Source organism: Diabrotica undecimpunctata, chromosome 1 (genome assembly GCF_040954645.1).
Source record: "Diabrotica undecimpunctata isolate CICGRU chromosome 1, icDiaUnde3, whole genome shotgun sequence".
Taxonomy (NCBI): Eukaryota; Metazoa; Arthropoda; class Insecta; order Coleoptera; family Chrysomelidae; genus Diabrotica; species Diabrotica undecimpunctata.
Genome location: NC_092803.1, coordinates 27,398,027 through 27,422,658, shown reverse-complemented (window position 1 = coordinate 27,422,658; position 24,632 = coordinate 27,398,027). Strand labels below are relative to the sequence as shown.

The window sequence follows — 24,632 nt, the reverse complement described above, 5'->3', positions numbered from 1 at the left end:
CGTAATAAAAATGTCATACAAAAATAAAGAATGGTTACTTACGGATTAGTTGAAGAAAGAATAAACATGCTAGAGTACGGCAGCATCGGTTTCGGGCCCACAATCTCTTCCTCTTCGGCTTTTTCCTCAACCTTTTTCCTGGACTTGACGGGACTAGAAAGACCTGCATCCAATTTGAGACCGCCCTCCATTTGAAGGGCTTCCATTTCTTTTTCTAGTTCCAGCGCCTGCTTCTCCTTGTTTTCTTCCGCTTGTTCTTCTTCTGCCGCCGTCAGCTCCTGGGCGTTGGCCAAGTTGTCGACGGCGATGGCAAGAAAGACGTTGAGGAGGGTGTAGTTACCGAATAACATAAGAACTATAAAATAAAGGGAGTATATCATGGCGACGTTCGGACCACCAAGAGCGTTGATTCCGTGGTACATGACTTCGTTCCAGTCCTCACCGGTCAGAATCTGTAAGAGGTAAAAAAAATAGTTTTTAAAAGGATACCTAATATTCTAATTTTAGAGGATTGTGATACTGTGACAAAGTTTTTTTTCGAATTGTTTCAAATTTTGGCAAAAGTTTTGTACAATAAATGATTTTTAAAAGCGTGAAAATGTGTTATCTGTCAGCCTTGCATTTACAGGAAAATAACTGCCGTAAATTTCTTAAAATTTATTATTTGTTCATTATTATTATCACGTTTTATTTTTCTGGTCTAGACCAGTACTAATCGAGTAACGACGAGAAGTAGTTCCACCAGGCTTGAGAATGGCAAGTGAGACCTTGCCGAAACGTCGCCAAAACAATGGTTTTCAAGAAAACCAGCATTTTACAACGCGGAGTCAAACCCGGAAAAATAGTGACAGCACATATAGCTCCCGCGGAAACCTCAAAACAAACATATATGTATATATATACATGTTTACAAAGAACTTTTCGTGATATTTTAGTTTTTTAAGAATGAGACCGCATTATTTAATTCGAAATGAATTCAAAACTTATATTTTCCTAGTTTAAACCAGGCTTTAGATAATATAACAATATAGTAATAGAAATGCAATTTTGATATGATCTTTATTTCCTTTATCAGAAACTGCTGAACGGCATTTTCCTTAAAATACTGTGAATTTCGGTTAAAATGTTGTATATTTGCTGGATGTTTGTTTAAAAGGCAAGTACTTACCTGGAACACAGTCAACAATGCGATAGGAAAAGTATTAAAGTTGGCATTGGGAGTTCCGGATTCAAAGTTGAACTGTCCTCCGAAAAGCTGCATCCCAAGTAGAGCGAAAATGAGGATAAACAAGAACAGAAGGAACAACAACGAAATGATCGATCGCATTGAATTGAGCAATGATATTACAAGATTGCGCAGCGATGACCAATATTTTGTCACTTTGAATATCCTTAGGAGCCTCAAAGCTCTCAGTACCGATAATCCGAACGAACCACCTTTTAGTCCCGACCAAATAACTTCGAAAATGGAACCCGTTATCACTACACAATCGAATCTGTTAAAAGCTGACTCGAAATATATTCTTGGTCCCAAGGCGTACATCTTTATAAACATTTCTGTCATAAATAGACCCAAGAAAACGAATTCGGCGTAAACTGAAACAAAAAAAAATATGTTAGTAAACCTATAACAAAAATTTACATTATTTAAAGAAATATTTCATCTACGATAATTCAACCTAATTTTTAAAAACATTTAGTATATTTCTAATTAAAAAATGTTTGATTAGTGATACAAAAACGTTTCTCTAAAGTTTTTTTTTTATTGTTATTGGTATTAACTATTTTAGTAATAGATTGAAGATTGTGGATTTTAAAGGGATTGGTTAACCTCATACACCTTTCCACATTACGACCTGAAAGATATTTTGTATATATCTACATCAGTGGTTCCCAAAGTCGGGGGCACACGCATGATTTACCATGATGGCGCAGGTTAATTGCAAATATCGTCAAAGTTCTGATAAAATCGTGGTTTTAAGAATAAGCACTCAAACATAATTACATGGTGCAGTGTTTTACAAGGCTTACGAAGGAGGTGGATTGATGATGTGGAAGAAGACCTACAGATCCTAAGGGTCAGAAGATGGAGGGAAGTTGCCAGGAATCGACAGAAGTGGCGACTTCTTTGTGAGCAGGCCAAGATCCACAACAGATTGTCGAGCCACTTATGATGATGACTCAACGATAATTACCAAATAATGGACATTATATACTAATGTTGATTTTGCTGCTTGGTAGCACGTACTATTTTAACAATAAAAATTGTCTTAAAAAAACTTAAGCGGTCAATGTTAGCGTTTAAGTATAAAATATGTTTCTAAACATGTCATTTATTTTTCAATATAAAAAATTAAATATAGGACAAAAAATGTGAAGAAATAAACAGATATATGGGTGAAATTCGGGTATCTGAAATATTGACATTTCTAGAAAAACCTCAGAAGCGAGATTAAACCCCATAAGTACATCAGAGTTGAAAGAATAGTACAAATCCCTATTAACGAAAGCAAGACCATATTGCGAAATAAATTACAGAGACTTCAGAATAGATCCAATACAATACAAAAAGAAATGTAAAAATTACAGAGGTGTAAACGATATTAGCTCATTAGGGAGATTGTACAAACGAATCGAAATGATTCCTAAATGATTCCTTTAATGTCGAATTTCAAATTCTTTACATCCAAAATAAAGACCTTAAACTATCTTTATTAGAATCTATGGAAAGTATCACATTAAAAATACAGACATAATTCTGAGTGATCAACTTAAGACAAAGAGTTCTCTCCTCCTAAACTTATTCAGTTAAAAACTATTAAGTATAAAGGCATACCAAAAATTAATCACTTAAGAAAATACGCGGCTAGTTAGTAGTGAGTGACTAATGTTGACTGCTAATATGCACTCAAGGAAGAGAGACAGAAAACCACTGCCGATGTTCGTGCTAATACTGGCAAAGGAAGATGTTGAGGCAAAGAGTATTACCAACCTAACGCACATGAAAACCGTGATCGAAGATCTAAGGAAAGCACAAAGTCCTACACAGTGCTTCAACTGTCAATGATACCACTTTGCATCAAACGTATGTCACAAATAGGCGACATGCGTTTAGACACATGTCAAACGTGGTGAAAATCATCTTAGTAAAACGTGAAAAATTATACCGGAGCAAAAGGCAAAATGTGCCAATTTCCAGAGAGGGAATCCAGCCAACTTCGGAGGAGTCCTACCTGGAAAAGATCCCAAATGCAACCTAGAGCGCCACAACAGCAGAAAAGGAAAACCGGACAATACCATATTGATCTCCAAAAAGCAGCAGAATCGGCTAGTAAACACAGTGAAAGAACTGGTCACTAGAATCGTTTATAAAGCAATTGACGACATCAAGTTAACGCTAAACTTAGACACGCCAACAGGGATACTTGAGTATCTTGGAATATCTATATACTTGGAATCCAGGCGGCATAAGAACCAACCAAAATATTTTGGACGAACTGGTAAATAGATACGAAATGGATATCGTAGCAATACAGGAAACTTAGCTAACAAACACCATAAACTTAGTTTCCCGGCTACGATATCTACAGGAACAACAGCACAGGAAGATCAGGAGGCACAGCATTTCTAGTAAAAAAAGGATAATCTATGCTAGAATCCCAGCCCCTCAACTAGTTACTATGGAAGCAACAACAATCACAGTGCAAATGAGACAAAGAGACATCAGGATTACCTTTGCCTATGTAAGACTACAGGATCCATTAATAGATGACGATTTCAACGCTTTCTTAAGTATAGGCAAACCATCAGTAATTATAGGGGACCTAAATTTAAGATCCCCAAATTGGAATGATTGAGCTACGAACAGGTACGATTTTATAAATAACAACGACGACATTATGGCAATAGGACCAATCAAACCAACACACTTTCCAGGAAATCGGCTTCTCGCCCATATCGACTTTATAGTTGCTAGCAACCTAGGACTACAAACAGAAATTCAAACACTAAATGAAGGAACAGCAGACTACAACCAACCGTATACGAGTACTACTGGGGTCAGAAAAATGAAAATAGGAAAGAAAGAAAGAACCAGACAGAAAGAAAAACAGACAAGAAAGAACGTGGACCAACTACAAAAGACTGGAATAGAAAAGTAATAACAAAACTAAAAAGCGGACTTACTTGCCAGGGAAGGGGCAAAACAAACATTCATAGGCCCAGAACCTTTCGTTAGCATAGGCACAGATAAAAGAGCAATATCGGACTGAATGAAACTGATCAAACTTAACGATTAGTACAAAAAAAAATGGATCTCAAAACTTTCGAATTATTTCATAAATAAACCTTCGAAGAAGAGATCTAAAGATCTACAAGATGTGGGTAAAAATTATTTGTAAATTATCGTAGGTCTCCTAGTATCTACTGTCGCCTCAATGGGCACATCAACAAAATCCAACTGACAGAAAATGCGAATTGTAGATTGTCAGGCTGACGAGTTGCATATATTCTGTGCAACTGCCCTGAGTTTCGTAGGATAAGGCTCATTATTACATTTGAGCATTATCAAATCGAGCTCAATGACTTGGTAGAAGTGTCACCTAAGACTATAATAGACTTTTTTCAAACGGCTGGGCTGAAAGGACAACTTTAACATAGGAAAGAGCCACAAAAGGTCAGTAGTTAAGCGACCACGCATATTGAACCTAACCCAACCTATCACCAAGTTTGTACCTAATAAAACCTCTAAAAATGCGTAAAAAGCAATTTTTCAGAAATGTTTTGGCGATTAAAAAAACCCTCCTGGCCAGTATCCCCATTTGGACAGTATTTTTGTGTTCTACTACCCAAATTACAATCATGTGATAGTCCAGCCATAAAATTTTGTTTTTTATTTAATTAATAAAGTGTATTTGGACAATAATGTCTTTTTTATACTTACATAAAAAATGTGTGAGCCAAGCCGGTTGGCCGTGATACTCCACAGCAACGCAGATTGTGTTGAACAGTACCAATACGATAACGCACCAGTAAAACCACTGCGTTTTTATGACGTGTCGAATGCAGAATCTAAATCGTTTTTCTGCTCTCCAAAACCTGGCACAGCCACTCTGACCTTGCACTCTAGACTTCAGGTAGGAGGATTTACCGTAACCTGCTAACAGAACTTTTACTTCAACATTGATTATAGTGTACTCGGAATACTTCATAGATAACAGCAATTCCAATAAATATAATATTTGCACATGTAATAATTAGTTCCTTAAATTAAAAACAATATGTACATAATTGAATATTGTTTAATAGTATTTTCTATTAAATAGACAAATGGCTTTCACAATCAATAAACTCGTAATCAAAATTTCTTACCATCATCGCCCATCTCGTCTTCTTCCTGCTCTTCTTCAGTATCTGTGCTTTTACTCTTCCCCATACTTTTAAGCTTCTTTTTTCTGGCAGCTCTTCGTCGTGCTTCCATTATGTGTAATTTCTCTTCTTCGGTCGTTCGTTCTTCAGCTAATATTACTTCCTCTACAAAAAACAGTAGAAAAGTGAACAAAAAGTTAGATAAATAAAACACAAGCTACCAAAAACCTACAAGCTTATGGATTTAGCCGGATATTCTGCTTTTTACTAAATAATTATATACATTTATTTTGATTAGGCTTATTTTAGTTAATAAAAATATTATTTCCCGTTCGCAATTCATTCGTATTATGTTCCCTTATTATGTTCTTGCTGTTCATAAATTTACAATGGAAGAAATTCGTACCAATGCTAGTTTTGTAATTGACTCATAGTAAGCACGGTGTTGTTTTAAATAATTGTTACTTTTCTACCAACACCTTCGTGCTATTTAAAGTAGTAAGTACTTCAGAGAGCCCGTTTCTTTTTCTCCTTTGTATGCCGCGCTTGTTTTCAAGCGGTGGCTATCGTCGCTTTAACAATCTGATGAAATATTTCGCACTCGGTAGCTAGATGCAACAATTCCTCGATCGTTCGACCTGTCCACTGTCTTAAGATGGGTAGACATAGGACAATATGTTTACAGCTAACTCATCACAAACTAGTCACTGGTGAAATATAATTTATGCTTTGAAAGTTTCTGTTTTATTCAACTCACTCTTTCCTCTTTTACAGGTCCCTATGTAGACCTTTTTTTTAGCGCCTAAAGGATGCCAATGAGGCTATCATTTTCCGTTTACAGTCTTTTGCTGACATGTCCATAGTCTTACATACTTCGCGCCATGCATCATCTTTTAAGTTTTTTGGAAATGATCACAGTCTTTCGTATCCTAGAGTTTCCTTTATATGTGGTATAAGTAAATAAGTTCAATACATTTATTCTCGGACCACTGTGCCATCATAGAAAACTTGGTTCCACGCCGAAAAATGTACACTAAATTTATACTAAAAAAAAGTGACACAATCTCGATGAGAAAACCGTCCAAATTGAACTGCAAATCGTAGTTCCTGACATGAGACGAACGAACAGCTCGCAAGCGGTTCGTCCCACCACGCCGTATAAATTATATGAATATGCCGTTCGCAAACGGTTCGCGAACAGTTTGGCTAGCATATATGTGTATCTACCTTTCATTGGTGTATCTACCTTTTATTCATTCGATGCATTGCAATCAAAGTGAACACAAACCCTTCGACCGAATTCGTTGGATCTTCGATTGAAAATTTGGACTTCCGTACAAATCACAGCTAACGAATTCGTTTGCAGTCATTCGATCAGTTTTGCGGGTATTCTTGCGTTGTTCAAAAGCCGAAGTCGGTATAGATGGATAGACTTATTTATTGATATAAAAGCTGAAATAGAATACGGCCCTTTTAAAAATTTTTGTAGAATGAAGTCTACTGATTTTTAATGGTTATTATATGAAATTGGTCCAAAAATCGCGAAAGAAGATACAAAGTTTAGAGAAGCGATACCACCAACAAAAAAGTTAATGTTAACCCTACAATATTTAGCTACTGGTGACTCATATATAAGTTTGATGTACACTTTTAAAATGTCAAAACAACTCATTTCAAGGATTATACCAAAAGTTTGCTCTGCTATAATTGAGACGCTTCATTGAGACGTAAAATCAAACAAGCTAGAATTAAAATTTGTGTCGGTTCCTGAGCCAGGTTTAAAAGAGTTATCTTGTGTTTGTCTCTCACGTCGAATTGAGGTTAATAAAGATTCCATTTTCTTTTTGAGCTCCCCTGTATCGCCTTGCATAATTTTGCTGATGTCGTCCCAGGCATCCATTTTCTTTATTTTATTTTTGTAATATTTATGCATTGGATTCCATAAAACTTTCCGCTCTCGATATAAACCAATCAGATCTAAATAAGAAGAATTAGTCCACTCCATTATTGAAAAAGCAAAACAAAATCACGATGACGTTCGACACTTTTACTCGCTAGCGTATACACTAAACACAGATAAACGAATTCGTTCTTCAATTTTCTTTTGAACTCGAGCGAACTCTAGCGAAGGTAAACACATGTGTTTGCTGTCGTTTGTTAAGGCGTACACATTTACTGAAAACGTTTGGTCATACGTCTTCGGCCACATGCGTTCGCTAGATGTGTACACGGCTTTAGATGTTCCTGATGGTTTCCAGGGCAACCACTAACAACAGCCACGGAGGAAGCTACAGCCTCTGAGGAAAGAAATGCCAAACGTAAAAAACGTTTCAAACAAATAGTGAAGGATAATCCTCAGGTAGCTGTAGCTGCCTCTGTGGCTGTTGTTAGTTGTTCCTAACTTATCCTCCGGTACAGATGACGACCAAATAGTCAGAAATATGTATTTACAGTTGCCTTTCATCTAATATACCACTCTTTTTGCCTTCATTTAACACTTTAAATGACGTGTTGCTTCCTTTTAATTTATTTTGTAATAGATTAAGATGATATTACATATATACAATAAAGTAAAGAATAATATGTCAAGTGGTCTACATAATGTTTAATTATGTAACTATTTTTCATCACCATACCAAATAAAACTGAAATAAAAATTTCCTCTAAATATTTACTGTTTTAACCGTTATCGATTATATTCAGATCCAAGTAAAATTATCAATTCATCCCCATCCCGTAGTTCGTTCCCTTAAAGCCAGATCAACTATTCAACCCATTTTCGACAGAACATCCAACTAAATTAATTATCTTGGAAAATCTACTCGGCCAAGCACTTACCTGCTTTACAGATCCATTGCACGTAACCGTTCAATTCTCTCTCTAGCTGTGCAGCTCGTCTTAATTTTAAAAATTCTTGGCGATTTTCTACTTTTTCTCTTTCTCTGGCGAATTCGCTAAATAAGAAAAGCAAGGGTTAGGAGCTTCTAGCTTATACTACTTACTGCTACAGGAAGGATATGCTTATAATGGGCGTTTTTATATTTGAGGAAAGTCATAAAGAGTGGTCCGCTAGCACGAGTTAATTCTATCAAATAAAAATGTGTGTAGGTATAAAAAGAATGTATTTTTTCTTTCTTTTGTACTGTAATAAATCGTCCTTATATGGCGTTATAAAATACACTTATTTTTAATTTGACTAAGTTTTAAGTAATAATAGTCCAGTCATCAGAGATTTTATTTTTAAAAAAGATGAACAAGCCGAGAGACAACAAGAATTTTGCTGAAAATGTCAATTTTGGGAATTTTGGGACCCCAAAAAGATCCAAAAAAATGTTTCAACTTCTACCCACGACGAAAAAAAAAGTAGAGTAGGGGGGAGGCAACCCCCTCCACTTCCACTCTGAAGGCACAAGCCCCGTCCACTGACGTCAAAAGCCCTGCCCACACAAACCCCGCCCATATAAGCTCCGCCCACCAAGATGGCCGCCTTCTTCTTTTCAGCTGTCATTCTTCTTCTTTCTTATCTTTCATGGCAATTCCTCTTCTTTCCGCTATTACAATATTCTTTTTGTTTCTTATCTGTCATGTCAATTCCTCTTCTTTCCGCTGTCGCAATATTCTTTTTCTTTCTTATCTCTCATGTCAACTCCTCTTCTTTCCGCTGTCACAATATTCTTCTTTTGTCTTATATGTCATGTCAACTCGTCTTCTTTTCAACTCTTCTTCTTTTCGTCTGTCACAATTCTTCTTCTTTCTTATCTGTCATGTCATAGAGCTCCCTCTCTGATGTACATCCACTGCTCTACAGTGACCTTCACAAATCTAAGAACTCCTACTACAATATACCTATAAAGTCCTATCGACAAAAATCGAAATGCGTTTTAAAAGCGAAAAGTGCAACTTTCGTATTCAATTTTTAAGTTTTGGTGCAAATGAAATCAGTTTCCATAAAGCTGTTAAATAAACGTAGCGCGATTGTTGCCTCTTTTACCGAGGACCGATCATTATAAAATTTCCATTAGTAGAGCTAGTCTCTAAAACCTATAGCATGAAATTTCAATTTTGAGATTTGGCAACAATTTTGAAAATTTTTAGTTATAACTTTTTTTATTTTTTTATCAACAACCTGACGTTGTAAAATGTATTAAATTAGCACGCCTTCGATGGGTAGGACATGTAATTAGGCGAGATGAAGATGCAACGATCAGAAAAATTTTCGACCGAAGAGGACCAGTGGGAAGACGAGCCAGAGGAAGACCAAAACTTAGGTATCAAGATAACATAGAGGATGATCTAAAATCCATCGGAGTTAAAGCATGGAGAAGAGTTGCCAGAGACAGGGGCGAATGGAAGATTGTTCTGAAGAAGGCTTTGGCTCATAACGAGCTGTAATGCCACTGATGATGATGATGATTTATTGACACTTCCTCTAAATGATGACACTTTTTTTATTATTTTATCCATAATTAGGTTGAACAATAGAGGACATAGGAAATCTCTCTGGCGTATTCCATTGTAAGCTTCAATAGGGTTAGTTAGTTCTTCTACTGTTACTTTTATTGTGATGTCTTGATAGATATTTTCGGTCGTTTTGATTATTCCTACATGTATCTTTCTTGCGTACTCTAAGTGGATAACGTCCTTTAATTTGACCCGATCAAATGCCTTCTTAAGGTCCACAAAACATAGATATGCCGGTAGATTGTATTTTAATGATTTCTTTTGCACTTGTCTCATTACAAATATAGCATCGGTGCATGATCTTCCCGACCTAAAACCAGGTCGTTCTTCTGTTAGTGTTATAATTTCATTTAGTTTATTGTTTTTTTTTTTTTTAATGATCAATCTGATAAATAGTTTGACATATTGGAAAATTAAGATATGTATTAAGAACGTATTTTTGACTTCTCTTTAAACAGAGTTTTAGAAATTCCACTTTTGTAAGAAATTTGATTAAAATGGGAAACATATATCGTTTTCAATTGGTAAATAACTGAAACAAACTGATAATTTTGTCTTTAAATTGCCAAAATAATTTTAAATAAATTTTGTTAATACCGTATACTTTTGATCTAGTAAATAAATGACTGTCACTGTTAATTTCAGCCTGTTGCATGAATAAATATAGCGGTATTTATATGTTTTATACCTTATAATCGTTCTAAACTATTATCTATGTTTGATATTATTTAAGGCTGTTAATATAATCCCTAAGATGCGTATGTGAGTATCTGTAGAATGATACTGTTTATTAATCTCATCTTTGTTTTTATCCTTAGTTTCTTTTTCTACCTGTGAGTCCTCTAATGGATGCTTTAGTCATGTTGGCTTTTTGCGCTGTGGCGTCTACGTGCTTTTTAAATGTCAGTTTTTTATCCATGATGACTCCCAGGTATTTGGCCTCGCTTTTCCACTCGATGGGATTGTTCTGTACAGTAAGTTGTTCCTCTGGTTGCTGGTGTTTCTTTTTGAATAGCACTGCTTGCGTGTTTTCGGAGTTTATGACGATTTTCCATTTAATACTCCACTCCTCGATTTCGTCCAACGCGGTTTGCAGGTTGTTTACTGCTATATCAACGTTTCGATGCTTCGCTGCTGTTGCAATGTCGTCTGCATATAGGCTTAATAGTGTTCCTGGTGTTCTGGGAGCGTCTGCGGTAAATAATGATTACAGTAGGGGTGACAGGACCGCTTCCTGTAGCACTCAGCCTCTGGGGTTCAGAGTTCGGACAGGACTTGTCGTATCCTCTAAAGCTCCGATTGCTCAAGTAAGAGGAGTCCTTTATGCCAGACTCTGTCAAAAGCTTTACTTAAGACAGGAAAGCTGCTCCTGTCTACTGTTTCTCGTTAAAGTCAGCTTCTATGTACTCTATTAGTCTACTTGTAGCTCACTAGAGTGGACTGCTCTGAAGCCGAACTAAGCTTCTGGAATTATTTCAAGCCTATCCGTTTCGGCTTGTAGTCTGCTTAAGATAATTATTTCCACTATTTTGCTAATTACTGGCAGTAAGCTAATTGGCCTGTAGTTTTGTAGGAACTTACTGTCTTTGCCTGGTTTTGGAATCATGATGACTTGGGCCTATTTCCATCTGTTTGAAAAATTTTTATATCTTAACATTGCATTGACTATGTTAGTTAAGAATACTATCGCTCTAGCCAGTAGGTATTTAAGGACTCGATTTGTTATTTGGTTCAATCCTGGGGCTTTCTTAGGTGAACTATTCTTGATTAGTTCGTTAATCTCCTCCGGTGATGTTGGAGTCCTCAGGCCTTTCTCTCTGTTCCTCGATTTCTTCGGTGAAGTCGGGGTCTTCATCTGGATGGAAGTTTAGCGTACACTCTCTCTCTCGAGAGAGAGAGAGATATACAGAGAGAGAGAGAGAGTACTCCTCATTCCTTCTGCCTTTTCTTCTGTGGTGTAGACTATTCCATGACAATAAGCTTGGACCTAAAGACTAATTTAAATACCCTCTAAGCAACTCAGTTTGGGCGGAGATTACCAAAACGGTCAATACAATAGTTGTCGTTTGTCTTTCGTATCAGTGCTATGGACATCCATGGTGCTACCAACAGCTAAAAAGGGCCAAAGTTAAAAAGTAATGTTTTGGATAGTTTTTTGTTTTATAGTTTTATATAAAGTTTTATGAGGTATTCTAAGGTCATTTATTAACAAAATTTTCGTATTCAGCAACCTCGAAACCCCCTGAGTAATGACTTTTGGCTGATTTCGAATAAAATTAACATAAAATTACAGGAATAGAGGTCCACCTTGGGCACTAGGTAGCTCAAGGACTATTATCGTTATCATTTATGTTTAGTGACCTAGAAAACACTGGAGTAATGACTGTTGACTGATTTAGAATAAAATTAACATACTCCTAGAGGCAAGGCTCATCCTGGCCACCAGGTAGGTCGAGAACCATGGTCGTTATCATATTCGTATTCAGCGACCTCGAAAACCCCCGACTAGCAATATTGAACTCAATTCTGTCGATATTTTCTGAGTTGCAAAATTTTTAGTTTTCTATGCACTCTGGAAATGCATTTTTCGTATGCACAAAATTCAATTTTCATTTTACCACCCCGAATTGAATGCAAAAAGTTTTACAGCGATTCATCTTGCTGCAAAAAATTGGTACATTTGGTGCTTATTTCCTCGTCTTTATTTTTACCATCGAGAATGGTTCATTCTACACAAAAAGTACCAATAAAAATTGTTGTTCAAAATTATCTCAGCTACATTTCTCGTTTGAAACATTTTTTCTACGACGTTCGGATTCGTGGTAAATCGATGTTTCCCGTTTTCCTCACTGCCAGGGGGGTTTTAGTAGAAGAGGAAACCTTTTTGCATATTTTAGGGGTCACAAAATTTACACTCTCAGCAAAATTCAGCTTATTCGTCTAGTTTTTAAAGGTTTCTCTGACAACTGGACTAAGATATCACAATATAAAATTAAAATTAAATTTTAATAAAAATTAAAAATTATGCCATTTTATTATTTATTAACATGTCTCCGGTCTAATTTTGACTAATTTTTACACTCATTGATTCAATTTTAATTTAAATTAAAATTTAATGTATTAAAAGGGAATGAATGGAATTCGTTTAGTTACTTTTTTCCAGTCAGTTACGTACCGAAAAAAGAGGATACATTGCATGAATATGAGCTATAAACTTTGTTAATTAAAAACGTTGGATCGACTTAAAAAAAAAGCAGTTCGGTTTAAGAAAAAACCATCCACCCCGTACAAAAAATACACGAACAAGGTCTTTTGTTAGTGAGTTTAAAAATAGACGCTTGATATAAACTATAATTATATACCTACGCCTGATCCGTCCCATACTAAATGAACTGTTAACGAACCTTACAAAATGGAATATTGATTCGTTCTAAAACCTCATCTGAACAGAAAGTCTGGTCATTCCGTCTCGCTGACAAGCTTTGTGGTCAATTTGTTGCTTTTTAGTCTAATCGCTTATACGTATTATCAAGCTATCTATCTAGGTTACTAGCATGTAGATACAATTAGTTTGTAATTTTACAGTTATTTATCGAGATATGAATTCACTTTTTATAACGAAATAGTACAATTTATATAAGATATACAAGACATGAAAAATTTAAAACATCTACTAGCATAATAGACCAATCAACTTACAAAAAGACTCTCATTTAGGGATTCATCAATTTTTTAGTGAAACTATTCTTAAATAAACAATCAAAATGTCAAACTCAGTATTTTGCTCATAACTTAAAACCTTCATAATGAAAAGTATCCCTCTAATGTGGTTTGTAATGTGACAATTACTAACTCTTAAGTAACATCACAAATTGTAAAAATATTCTTTATTTTCTAATACAAAGAATGCCTTTCGACATCTCTGTCATTATCAGCTATAAATATAGGATAGGATAACTGGAGAATAATTAAAAGAAATTGGCTAGGTTATCAACGCCATATGGGATAATTATTAAAAAGGACTGTAAAAGTCCAACAGTTCTCTTCTGCGTACCATTTTAGAGTTAGCTCTCCAAAATGGTAGACATACTATTGTACATATTGTAATTTATATAAATATATTTATTTATAAGTTTACAGCACGAAAATATCTTATCCACTAAACTTAGCTAATGTCGAAGCTTTTTATATATACAAGTTATTGTGTACTAGAATATTCTGGAATAGTCCACCTCTATTCTTCTCGTTGAAAGCGCATCGAAGACGGGCGCTATTGAAGTGCTAATACTACTTGAATATTCTAGATTTATCCTTCTAAGAATTGTGACGAGTACTATCTGAGATGGGCTATTTTGTTACACTATATTATTTATATATGATGATAGACAGAGAGTAATCCCCTATGGCATTGACAACCTAACCAATTTATTTGAATTATACTCCATTTATCTTCTCCTACATTCATAGCTGATGATGACAGATATGTCAAAATGTATTCTTTGTGTTATAAAATAAAGATTGTTTTTACAATTTGTGGTTTTAATCAGAGTTAGTATTTGTATTACTTAAAAACTTGTCTACTTAGAGATTTAATGTTAACAGACAACTTTTTTGAAAAAGAAAAAGTTAAACAAAATGAGATATTATAAATTAAAACCGGTAAATACTTCTTAGTTAATAACTTCTTTATTGTTTATTAAAATTTGTTCAAATGTACCTAAAATTAAGTGCCCCATTATGTTTGAATTGTGAGCAAAAGATAGGCCAGATTGGTTATATAGTTTTTGCGAAATTTAATTTGTTTATAGGATTTAAAAAAAAAGAGGTAATTTCTATGGCTGGTCTAGATAATTTGACCGAATGGATCTCAATTATTCGGGGATGCACTAGAAGAAGGTGAAATAGAAAGATTTTATATAATGAAAAGAAGGGTGCAGTCGATTATAAAAGAAAATAAGAGATTGGAGGCGGAAGGATGCAAGAAAGAAAAAATAATATTACCACAAGTGAAGTTACCCTGTTTTGAGGAAAGATATGAATCCTGGGTAACATTCTATGATATTTTTAAATGTTTGATACATGAGAATAACCAACTATCAAATGTGGAAAAAATGCAGTATCTGAAGACAAGCCTTCGAGAAGAAGCAAGTAGAATAATACAACATTTAAACACAACAGAAGCAAACTACAGTGCTGCCTGGAAAATGTTGCAAGATCGGTACGATAATCCAAGGATGAATCTATTTATATTAATAGACGAGATACTTCAGGCTGCGGAGATAAAAGAAGCGTGAGCAAAGGCATTGAAAACATTACATGATACACTCCATGAATACCGAGAAGCGATTAGTGCACTAGGTATAATGACAGAGTCCTGGAGCCCTCTTATAGAAAGGATAAGCATGTTAAATTGGGACACAGAAACCAGGATATTATATAAAACGTCAATTCAAGACAGTAGGGACATTCCGACATACAAGTCAACACAGGAAGATTCCAGATATTGAAGATGTTGGAAATAGAAAGAAAAGATCACAGACAACAGGTAAAGAAGAAAATAACCTGTGTGGTGTGCCATGAAGAATATAAACGTAAAAGAAACAAAATCGTAAAAAAAAGCAATGGTGCGGTAGATGCCTACTACACAAAAGGGAAGTACCATGTTATTCCTCTTATAGATGTGCAGAATGTGGTGGATAGCACCATTCATTACTACACATATCAGGAGGTCAGTATGATAACAGAAGGAATTTTTAAAACAGAATGCTACAAAATAGACCCAATTCTAGTGGAACCAGAGGTGACAATAGTTACGACGGATCAGAATGAATCACAAATTAATCCCTTAATTTATAATCAAACATTATTCTTAACTTCTTAACTTTTTATAGTTTCACCGTGTATAATTGAGACATTGTAAAACTATATCGAGTAATATTTTAATAATTAAAGTCCATTCTCCTGCAAACCTGCATTTAATAAATTGCAAATATTTTTCTAATTAAACCTCCTAAGTGTTGCAATAATGGCCTAGATTTAATTGTATTGTAAGCTCATAGTTCAAATTTTGTTAGTATGATAAAAGCATTAACCTCTGTGCTGAGGTATACATTATTTGTGACATTATAAATTGGGGATTTGAGCTTATTTGAGCGCAGTCTATTGTAGAAAGGTAGCTAGCTGTCAATAAAACTATAATCTTTACTCCACGACTTCAACATTTTATTGTATTACCATCGTCGATCGAGAAGAATCGGACTAGGGGGCATTACAAAACAATTCGATCCTTATAACTACAATCGAATCTGTGCACCTTGATGATTTGTAGCATTATTTTACTGGCAGGTAGCATCTCAGGTAAGGAAATTATCTCACATGCCACATAGTTTATTAAATACTAAGCATACAAAAACTTTTATTATCAGAAAAACCTACTTGGTTAACTTATCAGATTTCATAAATTTCCTAGTCGCGAAAATGGCTTCTTGGGCAAAATTCCAATAATCAGAATATAGATAACATTTTTCACCCATAATAGTTGAAATAAATGGTATTGGTAGTAGCGCGCATATTTTTTTAAATAAATATTGGCCAGCCTTCCAAAACTATTGACTATCCCTGGTATAAATTATTTTCTGCCAATATATTTTTATCTTTTGAGAATTTGCTATACTGATCATGAGATTGAAGAATAAAATTTAATATCTGTAATAATATTCTCAATGATTTTAATAATTTTTAATAGTTCCGGGGTTTGGGTTTTTTGTCCTTCGATATATTAGAAAACAGTGTATAAATGCCTTCGAATATTCAACAAACTCTTACAGAAAAAAGTGATTGTAAACAGAGTGAGCAGGGAAAAAGTGTAAAAAAATTCATGATGCTTCTTCGTCGGGAACCTTCGCTATCTCAGCAATGGTTTTTAGTTTTTCATGAACTCGTCTCTGATGATTTCCATTATTCATGGGTTACAATGTGTTCCTTTTATTATTTCAGTGGGTTTCCCTTCTGTGTCGGTTTGAAGAATCTTTAATTACTCAACATACAGGGTCCTTAAGTAACTATGCATATAAATGTAGTAAATTGTTCATTTAAAAATAATAAAACAAAATAATTTTATTTTTTGCTATAATTTTAACGTTTAATAGAATAGAAATTTAAAAATGTGTTACTATTTATTAGGGAAGGCGTGGCGGAATGGGGGAGCGGGTAGAGGGGAATGAAGATTGGTAGTTTTAAGTATCAATGACGTGCTGCCGCCAGCGGCGATAAATAAAAGTACATTAGTGTAGTGAAAGTGAAGATCGGTAGCCATACTTGTCTAGTTCTCTTGCCGTTAACAACGTGAAACTATCTGGTGATAATTTTATGACCAAGGTAAGTTACACATGCTTGTTTTTTTACAATATTAGTTGGTAATACTAGTAGGATGTTTATTTAGCTTTCGTTTAGTCTAGGCCATCGAGCAAAAAGACAAAAGAGGGAATCTAATCGTTATGAAAAGGAGACCAAAAAAGTGGCCTCTGATGGCGGACATATCCGGAAATGCGAATGCGCCAAATTTAAATTTCATGACACTTCACCATAATCATACAGTGGTGTAGGGGTTCTAATTTATCTATATATTTGTTATATTAGATAATATTAATATTACATAATATTAATACATAATACACTTAAAATACTTTTTTTTAAACTAGGACACAATAAAGTTTTAATTAAATAATATCAATAATAGTCTAAAATCTGAAGCAATTGTTAAAAAGCTTCAATAGAAAATACAAATAATCTTTCATGTGACAGTTGGGACAAACAATAACATCAGAAATGACATAACCTAACTAAATTTGATTTCTTAAACAAGGAAAGAGTCTGTCTTTCCCTGTTTAATGTGGCCTCTCATGATGGCACTTCCTGTCTAATAATATTTTTGCCCCCACTACCTTTACATTCCCTCTTTTGTCTTTTTGCTCGATGGTCTAGGCAAACGTTTTCTCACCGGACCTTTTCGAGTGACTATCGCTTGTTAAAATATATCTTGTGCTTGGGGTGAAATGGGGAAGTACCCTGTTCCGCCCCACACTATTTTTATTAAACATGAAATCTATATTAGGTACGTAACCATTTTGGTTTTATTTCAGATGGTTCGAGTATACAAAAGGAAGACGAATAGACAGTCGAGATCTACTGAGACTATGAATAATGCTGTCGAAGCCGTTATTTCTGGTCAATTAGATTATTTGAAGGCTTCAAATCAATTTATTGGTCCCTAAAGTACCCTAGAGATATCATCATCATCATGCAACCTCTTGTGTCCACTGCTGGACATAGGTCTCTCCCATTTTTTGCCACTCTTCACGGTTCTGTGCTTATTGTTGCCATTTCTTGGATATTCGTCCAATGTCGTCCATCCAGCGTATTGGTGGTCGTCCTCTGCTGCGTTTGTCTTCTCTTTGGCGCCAGTCAATTAGTTTTCTGGTCCATCTTGTGTCTTTCAGTCTCGCTATGTGACCTGTCCAATTCCATTTCAGCTTGGCTATACGTTCGAAGACATCACTGATACATGTTCTTTTCCTTAAGTCTTGATTCCTTATTTTGTCTTTTTTTGTCACTCCGAGAATTGATCTTTCCATGCGCCTTTGTGCCACTCTCATTTTAAGTGCTGTTGTTTTTGTGAGCGTGAGAGTTTCTGCTCCGTATGTCATAATAGGAAGAACGCATTGGTCAAATGTCTTCCGTTTCATAGCTATCGGGATGTTGCTCTTAAAGATTTCTCTTAGTGAACCATACGCCGCCCAAGCAAGTGTTATTCGTCGTTGAAATTTGCAGGTCTGGTTATCCTTGCCTATTCTGATTTCATGACCAAGATATATGCACTTTTCTGTCAATTCTACCACTTGATTTTGGATGATTAGGTGTTCACTGGGAACTAAATTTGTCATAAATTTGGTCTTACTGATGTTCATTTTTAGACCTATTGTTGAAGATGCGTTTTCTAATTCTTGTACCATTTGTTGTGCTTCACCCTGGGTGAAGCTGGGTGAAGCTGGGTGAAGCACAACTAGAGATATATGTTAAGAAAAAAGGGAAGATCTACATTATCATATTGACAAAACAGCTGGGAAATATCAAGCTGTCTTTACCGAAAAGCAAGAATATGAGCTCATGAGCTATTTGAAAATTATGGAGTCTCGAATATTTGGTCTAACGATGAAATATTTGCGTACCTTAGCTTATCAGTTAGCTGTAAGAAATGACCTAGCCCTCATATTTAAGAATGAAATCGCTGGCCAAAATTGGGTCAATGGATTTTCAAAGAGAAATCCTATTTTATCAATTCGGGAACCTCAGTCAACATCTGGCACCAGAGCTATGGGCTTCATTAAATGGCAGTTGATAGCTTTATTTCGTTGCTTACAAACTTGGTAGATACGTACAAATTTACAGCAGCGCAAATATTTAATGGCGACGAAACTGGTGTTACAGCAAATCCTAAGAATAATTCCAAAATCATAACTTGTAAGGGCAAGCGACAAGTCGGCTCACTGACTTCGGCCGAAAGGGGTGAAACCGTGAAACTATTTGACTCATTTTCATGTCTTCTAGTTGAGCATATATGCCATCAATGTTAATGTTTCCTAGGAAAAAATGCAAAAAAAGTTTGAGTTTAGATTACCTCCAGAGAGTTGCCCTGAGGTGCAAAGCACTGGATGGATAACTGCAGAGTTGTTTTTGATATAGTTTAAAAAGTTTGTGGTATTTTCTAATGCTTCTATGGACTTTCCGGTTCTTCTTATATTTGACAGACACTCAACTCACACAAAAAGCCTTGAGCTTATAAACTATGCGAGAGAGACTGGTGCTACACTGGAAGTGTCCTTTATGAAGCTTTTAAGACTTTATTATACTGAGGAACTTTAAAAGTGGCTAAGTAGCAACCCAGGGAAAGTCGTAACGTTGTTTAAAATTTTAACGCTTTTTAAATCAGTCTTTATTAATAGCGCTATTATGGGAACTACGATGAGTGGTTTTAGAGCTACAGGGATTTTTTCAATCGACCCATCTATTTTCAAGGAGTCTAACTTTCTTCCGGCAGACACAACTGACATTGAACAAGCTGCTGTACCTTCGTTACAGGAGACAGTCTCATTGAAAAAAGGACATATTCTTCTTCTTTTTACATAGACATGACTCTATGTTTTTTAATATACCTCCAGTCAGTTGTCGTTCCATCCTTTTCGTGGTCTTCCCACTGATCGTCTTCCTATTAGGGAACCGTCTCTTGCCGTCTTTACTACTCTATTTGTTGTCATTCGGCTTATATGATCATTCCATTATACTTTTCTATTTCTTACCCAGTTTTGATGTTCTCCACCTTGCATGTAAGCGCGCCTATGGAAAAGCACAATCCTTTAACTTTGAGTAATAATGTTGAATTAAATGAAATTTCGAACCATGATAGCAGTCCGGCTAAAAAGGTTTGATTTGATGATGCCGTTAATCCCACTCCTGGCTGATGACCGTCAAGACTGACTCTGCATTTAAGGTCGTTTCACATGAAGTAATAATGCCCATTCCAAAAGTCCAAGGAAGTAAAAAAAGAACGACTCGAAGAAGAGGAAAGACTGATGTCTTAATAAAAGGCTATAATAAAAGAGAAAGAAAAAAGACTATCTTCTTCTTCTTCAGGTGCCCTGTCCGTTGCGAACGTTGGCTATTAACATGGCAATTCTGATCTTGTTTGCGGCGCTTCTGAATAGTTCGACCGATGTGAGCCCGAACCACTTCCTCAGATTTTGGAGCCACGAGTGTCTTTTCCTGCCTGGCCCTCGCTTACTGTCTATTTTTCCTTGGACAATCAATTGCAGTAGACGGTACTTATCGGGTCTCAATATGTGGCCTAGATATTCAAGCTTTCTTTGTTTCTAAAAGACTATCGCTAAAGAAAATAGGGCAAGGCAGAGACTATTTAAGATTGAAATTCAAAATAAGATTGGAAAAGCTAAGGTAATGCGTCAAAAAAAGAATGGAAAATCCAAGCAGCTAAAAAAAAACAAGAAAACAAAACTAAAGATAGCGACTTAGATAAATGATTGGATTTCGAATGTTTGTATTGCGGTGATTTCTACTCTAAATCTTTAGAAGGCTAGGTTGCTTGTTCCCTGTGTAGGAAATGGGCCCACAATTCCACGACGATGAAGCTATACTCGTGTGCAAACATGGCCAGCAAAATTAACTTAATCAACTTTAATTATCAACATAAAATGACTTTTCAATAGTACTTTATAATTAAACATAACAATTACAATTAAGATGATCTGTTTTTATTAATTTCCCTAATCTTGTAATGATTACCCCGTTGTGCCCCAGATCAGGGGCAGAACGGGCCAATTTACATTGTTTAATATTTTAATAACAAACTTCTGTTTTTGTTCTTATAAAAAAATAATATTCCTTTATAATGTTAACAACATTTCAATGGGTTTATATAAAAATATAAGCTTAATTTATTGATACTAACTTATTTTTAAAAGTCAATTTCAACTTAGTATCCCTTCCCTAGAATATGATAAATCACAATTTGGTACAGACTTTAATGTAAATTTTATATAAAATATATAAGATTATATATAAAAAATAAAACATTAAGGAATATATATTATAGCCCTGAGAGCAAAACTATTAGGGACAGAAATTATAGACGTAAAACCTTCTTCAAACGTTGGGGAAAGGTCAGGATACTAGAAGCAATATTAATTTGAAAATTATAAAGGAATTGCGTTATTAGACGTCTGCCACAAAACACTTTTAAATGTCTCCAGTATAAATCGAACATTTATATCAATCAGAAAGTAGGAGAATATCAAGCAGGCTTCAGAACTGTGACATAGATTAGATAGTTACAGAGTATCTTCAATAAAATAGAATTAAGTTCCATTTTTACGGAAATATGTTATTAATAATAAAGCGTGACACTTAACTTATTACGCAGTTTTCATTGAACCTAAGAATGTCTTCTTTTTAATTATAATTAGATTTAAATTAGTTAATACGACTGCAAGAGGATTTTTAGATTGCAATGTTTAAATGATAGACATATTTTGTTAAATTGATCGGCATTTTATGCTACGATCCTTGGCCAAATTTTAGCTTTTTCTATTTAACTTTTTCAACCGATTCTGGTATATCAAAATCAATATTGTCCTTGAAATATTTTTAAACCGACATCTCTTGACATTTTCCAAACCACATTTTATCATTTCTAAGTAGCCGATAAAGGGATCCTAACATTCCTTAACAAGAAGTATACACTACAGATCTCTATTGAGATTTTGCTATATTGGCGTTTTCCTTTAATTTTAAAGATCTGATGATATGAAAGTTTCCAGTGGAAATATAAGTGGATGCCACTACATACAACCTTGAATAACAAAAAGAGAAACATTCGAAAATTACAACTTGATTTTTAATTTCTCAATACTTTACAGGGTTATTATTATAGTAATAAAGTTCGAATGTATTATCTTATTTTCTTTTTTAAATACATATCTCTTAAGAATAAACTACCAATTTACTACTACCTAAAACTAAAATGATGTCTGTAATATCTAGGTGTCTTTCTGGAGTAACAACATTTAACGACAGAGTGTTTGATTACTGGAAACGGACAATAAAATTTAACCGCCTCGTGAAAAATAAATAATAAGTTGGAATTAAGCTTTATGTACACCACATATTTCCTAGTATCACATAATGACAGCACAATGCTTTTGTTAGCAGTTATATTGTAAATAATAAAGAAAGTCTACCCAGCATCCTAAATCTGGATACCTTTCACTAAAGTATGGCAACCTTAAAAAAGGTTCCCTGGTTCTCCAGGTTGGGGGTTGGGCGTTAAAAACGCTGGACGGAACTCTTGATAACGATCTATCCAACGAAGTAAAAACAATGGTCTTAAATTATTAACCTGGAACATTCGTGAACACAAACCACAAAATCCACAAACCATGCGATGTATTAGCATAATAAAGATTCACGTGAGTATTATAAAAGAAGTACGATTGACACCTCACGGCACAATCCAAAAAAGAAATTATAATATATGTATATTGTGGTTGCCACCGAACGAAACATACATTTGGATCAGCCTTTCTAGTCAATTGTCAAGCATTTGGTTACAGATTTTAAGCTAGTTAGTCCACAAATGAGCTGCTTAAGGATCAGGGGAAAGTTCTCTACTAACGTATGTTATGTATGGTTCTCATGTACGCATATCCTTGGCAACGTTGCACTTGGTAAACGGAACCACAAGTGACAGCTATGACATGACAACCAGACATTGACAACACACTTAGGTTATGGACTCCATGTAAACAAGAATAATAATGTTAATTTATATATCCTTATAAAGGTTAATAAAACCTATCGTAAGTAGCTTTATGTTATATTATGTCCCACAGTCCTAAAGGGGCATACATTACAACGTACACGCTCCAACAGAGGAAAAGGAAGACGAAAAAAGAACAATAAAAGCACATATAATAGTTGTTGGAGAAATGACATTAAGATAGTAATTATTAAAGACGTAAATGAATCCAAAAATCAGAAGTATCGACCCAGACCACTTTGTAGTTAGCAGAAAGATTCGAGTTAAAGTATTAAATGTCATACGGAAGGAAACACCAAAAAAAACCCACCACAATATTAAACTCCTAAAAGATCCACAAATACTAGAAAGGTTTCAAAACTCTGCAATTACTTACCAACTGGTAAACAGTGAGAAACGTGTAAAAACAATCATAAAGCAAATAATATCCTTGGACCAAAAAGACAACGACCACGCAATGACTGATTCGATACTATATGTGACGACATTACTCGAAGAAAGAATTACAACAAAATTATAAAGATCTTTATAGATAGAAGAAAAAACGAGCTTTTAAAACCGGAATATTGAACGAACTTGAGACATTAAATAGGCAAATCAAATTACAAAATCCTATAAAACACTGAATTTTGAAAGAAAAAGTTCCAAACAAATCTCAGAATATGTAGTAACAAGAAGGGACATATACTCAATACAAAAAAGACGTATCTGATAAGTGAGTGGAACATTATAAAGACCTACTTTCCACCGAAGTAAAATATCAAAATCTACCACCTCCATCCAGCCTCAAAAATTCACTGCTAAACATAGACCTCTTCCTCGTGTTTCCTACCCTGTCTGTCTTGCGCCACTCTCATCCAGTTTTTCTTTTTCTTCTTAAATCGTCAGCTCAACATGTAGGTGGTCGACCGACGCTTCTCTTATCTTTCCTTTGTCTCGATTCCAATAACCTTTTTGTCCATCGCCCATCCTAGCTATGTGTCCTGCACATCTTCATTTTAGTTTGACTATCCTTTCGATGACGTCAGTCACCTTGGTTCTTCTGCTGACCTCTTCGTTTTTTATTTTGTTCCTCAATTATTCCTAACATAGGTCGCTCCATTCTTCTCTGTGTGACTCTTAGTTTGGTAGTCGAGGCCTTCGTCAAAGTAAGTGTTTCAGCTCCATATGTCAATACTGGAAGGATGCATTGCTCTAATACTTTTTTCTTGCATGTGGGCAGCTCACTATTAAAAGTTTCTCTCAGTTTTCCATATGCTGCTCACCCAAGACCAATTCTTCTCTTCAGTTCATGAATCTGATTATCCCTGCTAATCATAATTTTATGTCCTATTTATCTACGCGTTCTTCTTCTTCCCCACCAATACTAATGTTCTGGTTGGGTACCAAATTTGCCATTATTTTTGTTTTCGAAATG

The 24,632-nt window shown here is 35.0% G+C and overlaps 1 protein-coding gene across 25 annotated transcripts in view; it reads right to left on the bottom strand.

Moving 5' to 3' along the window:
* Positions 1-24,632, bottom strand: part of cac (calcium voltage-gated channel subunit cacophony) — a 405,056-nt gene that overhangs the window by 215,536 nt on the left and 164,888 nt on the right. For 16 of the 25 annotated variants that reach the window (XM_072539658.1, XM_072539656.1, XM_072539671.1 and 13 more), the window contains 5 exons: positions 8,206-8,321; positions 5,371-5,532; positions 4,943-5,167; positions 1,169-1,596; positions 43-452 (listed from right to left, as the gene is read on the bottom strand). In XM_072539658.1, coding sequence (XP_072395759.1) covers positions 43-452; positions 1,169-1,596; positions 4,943-5,167; positions 5,371-5,532; positions 8,206-8,321 — 1,341 coding nt within the window. The remainder of the gene's footprint in view (positions 1-42; positions 453-1,168; positions 1,597-4,942; positions 5,168-5,370; positions 5,533-8,205; positions 8,322-24,632) is intronic. The other 9 variants (XM_072539662.1, XM_072539808.1, XM_072539661.1 and 6 more) reach the window with 2 other exon arrangements.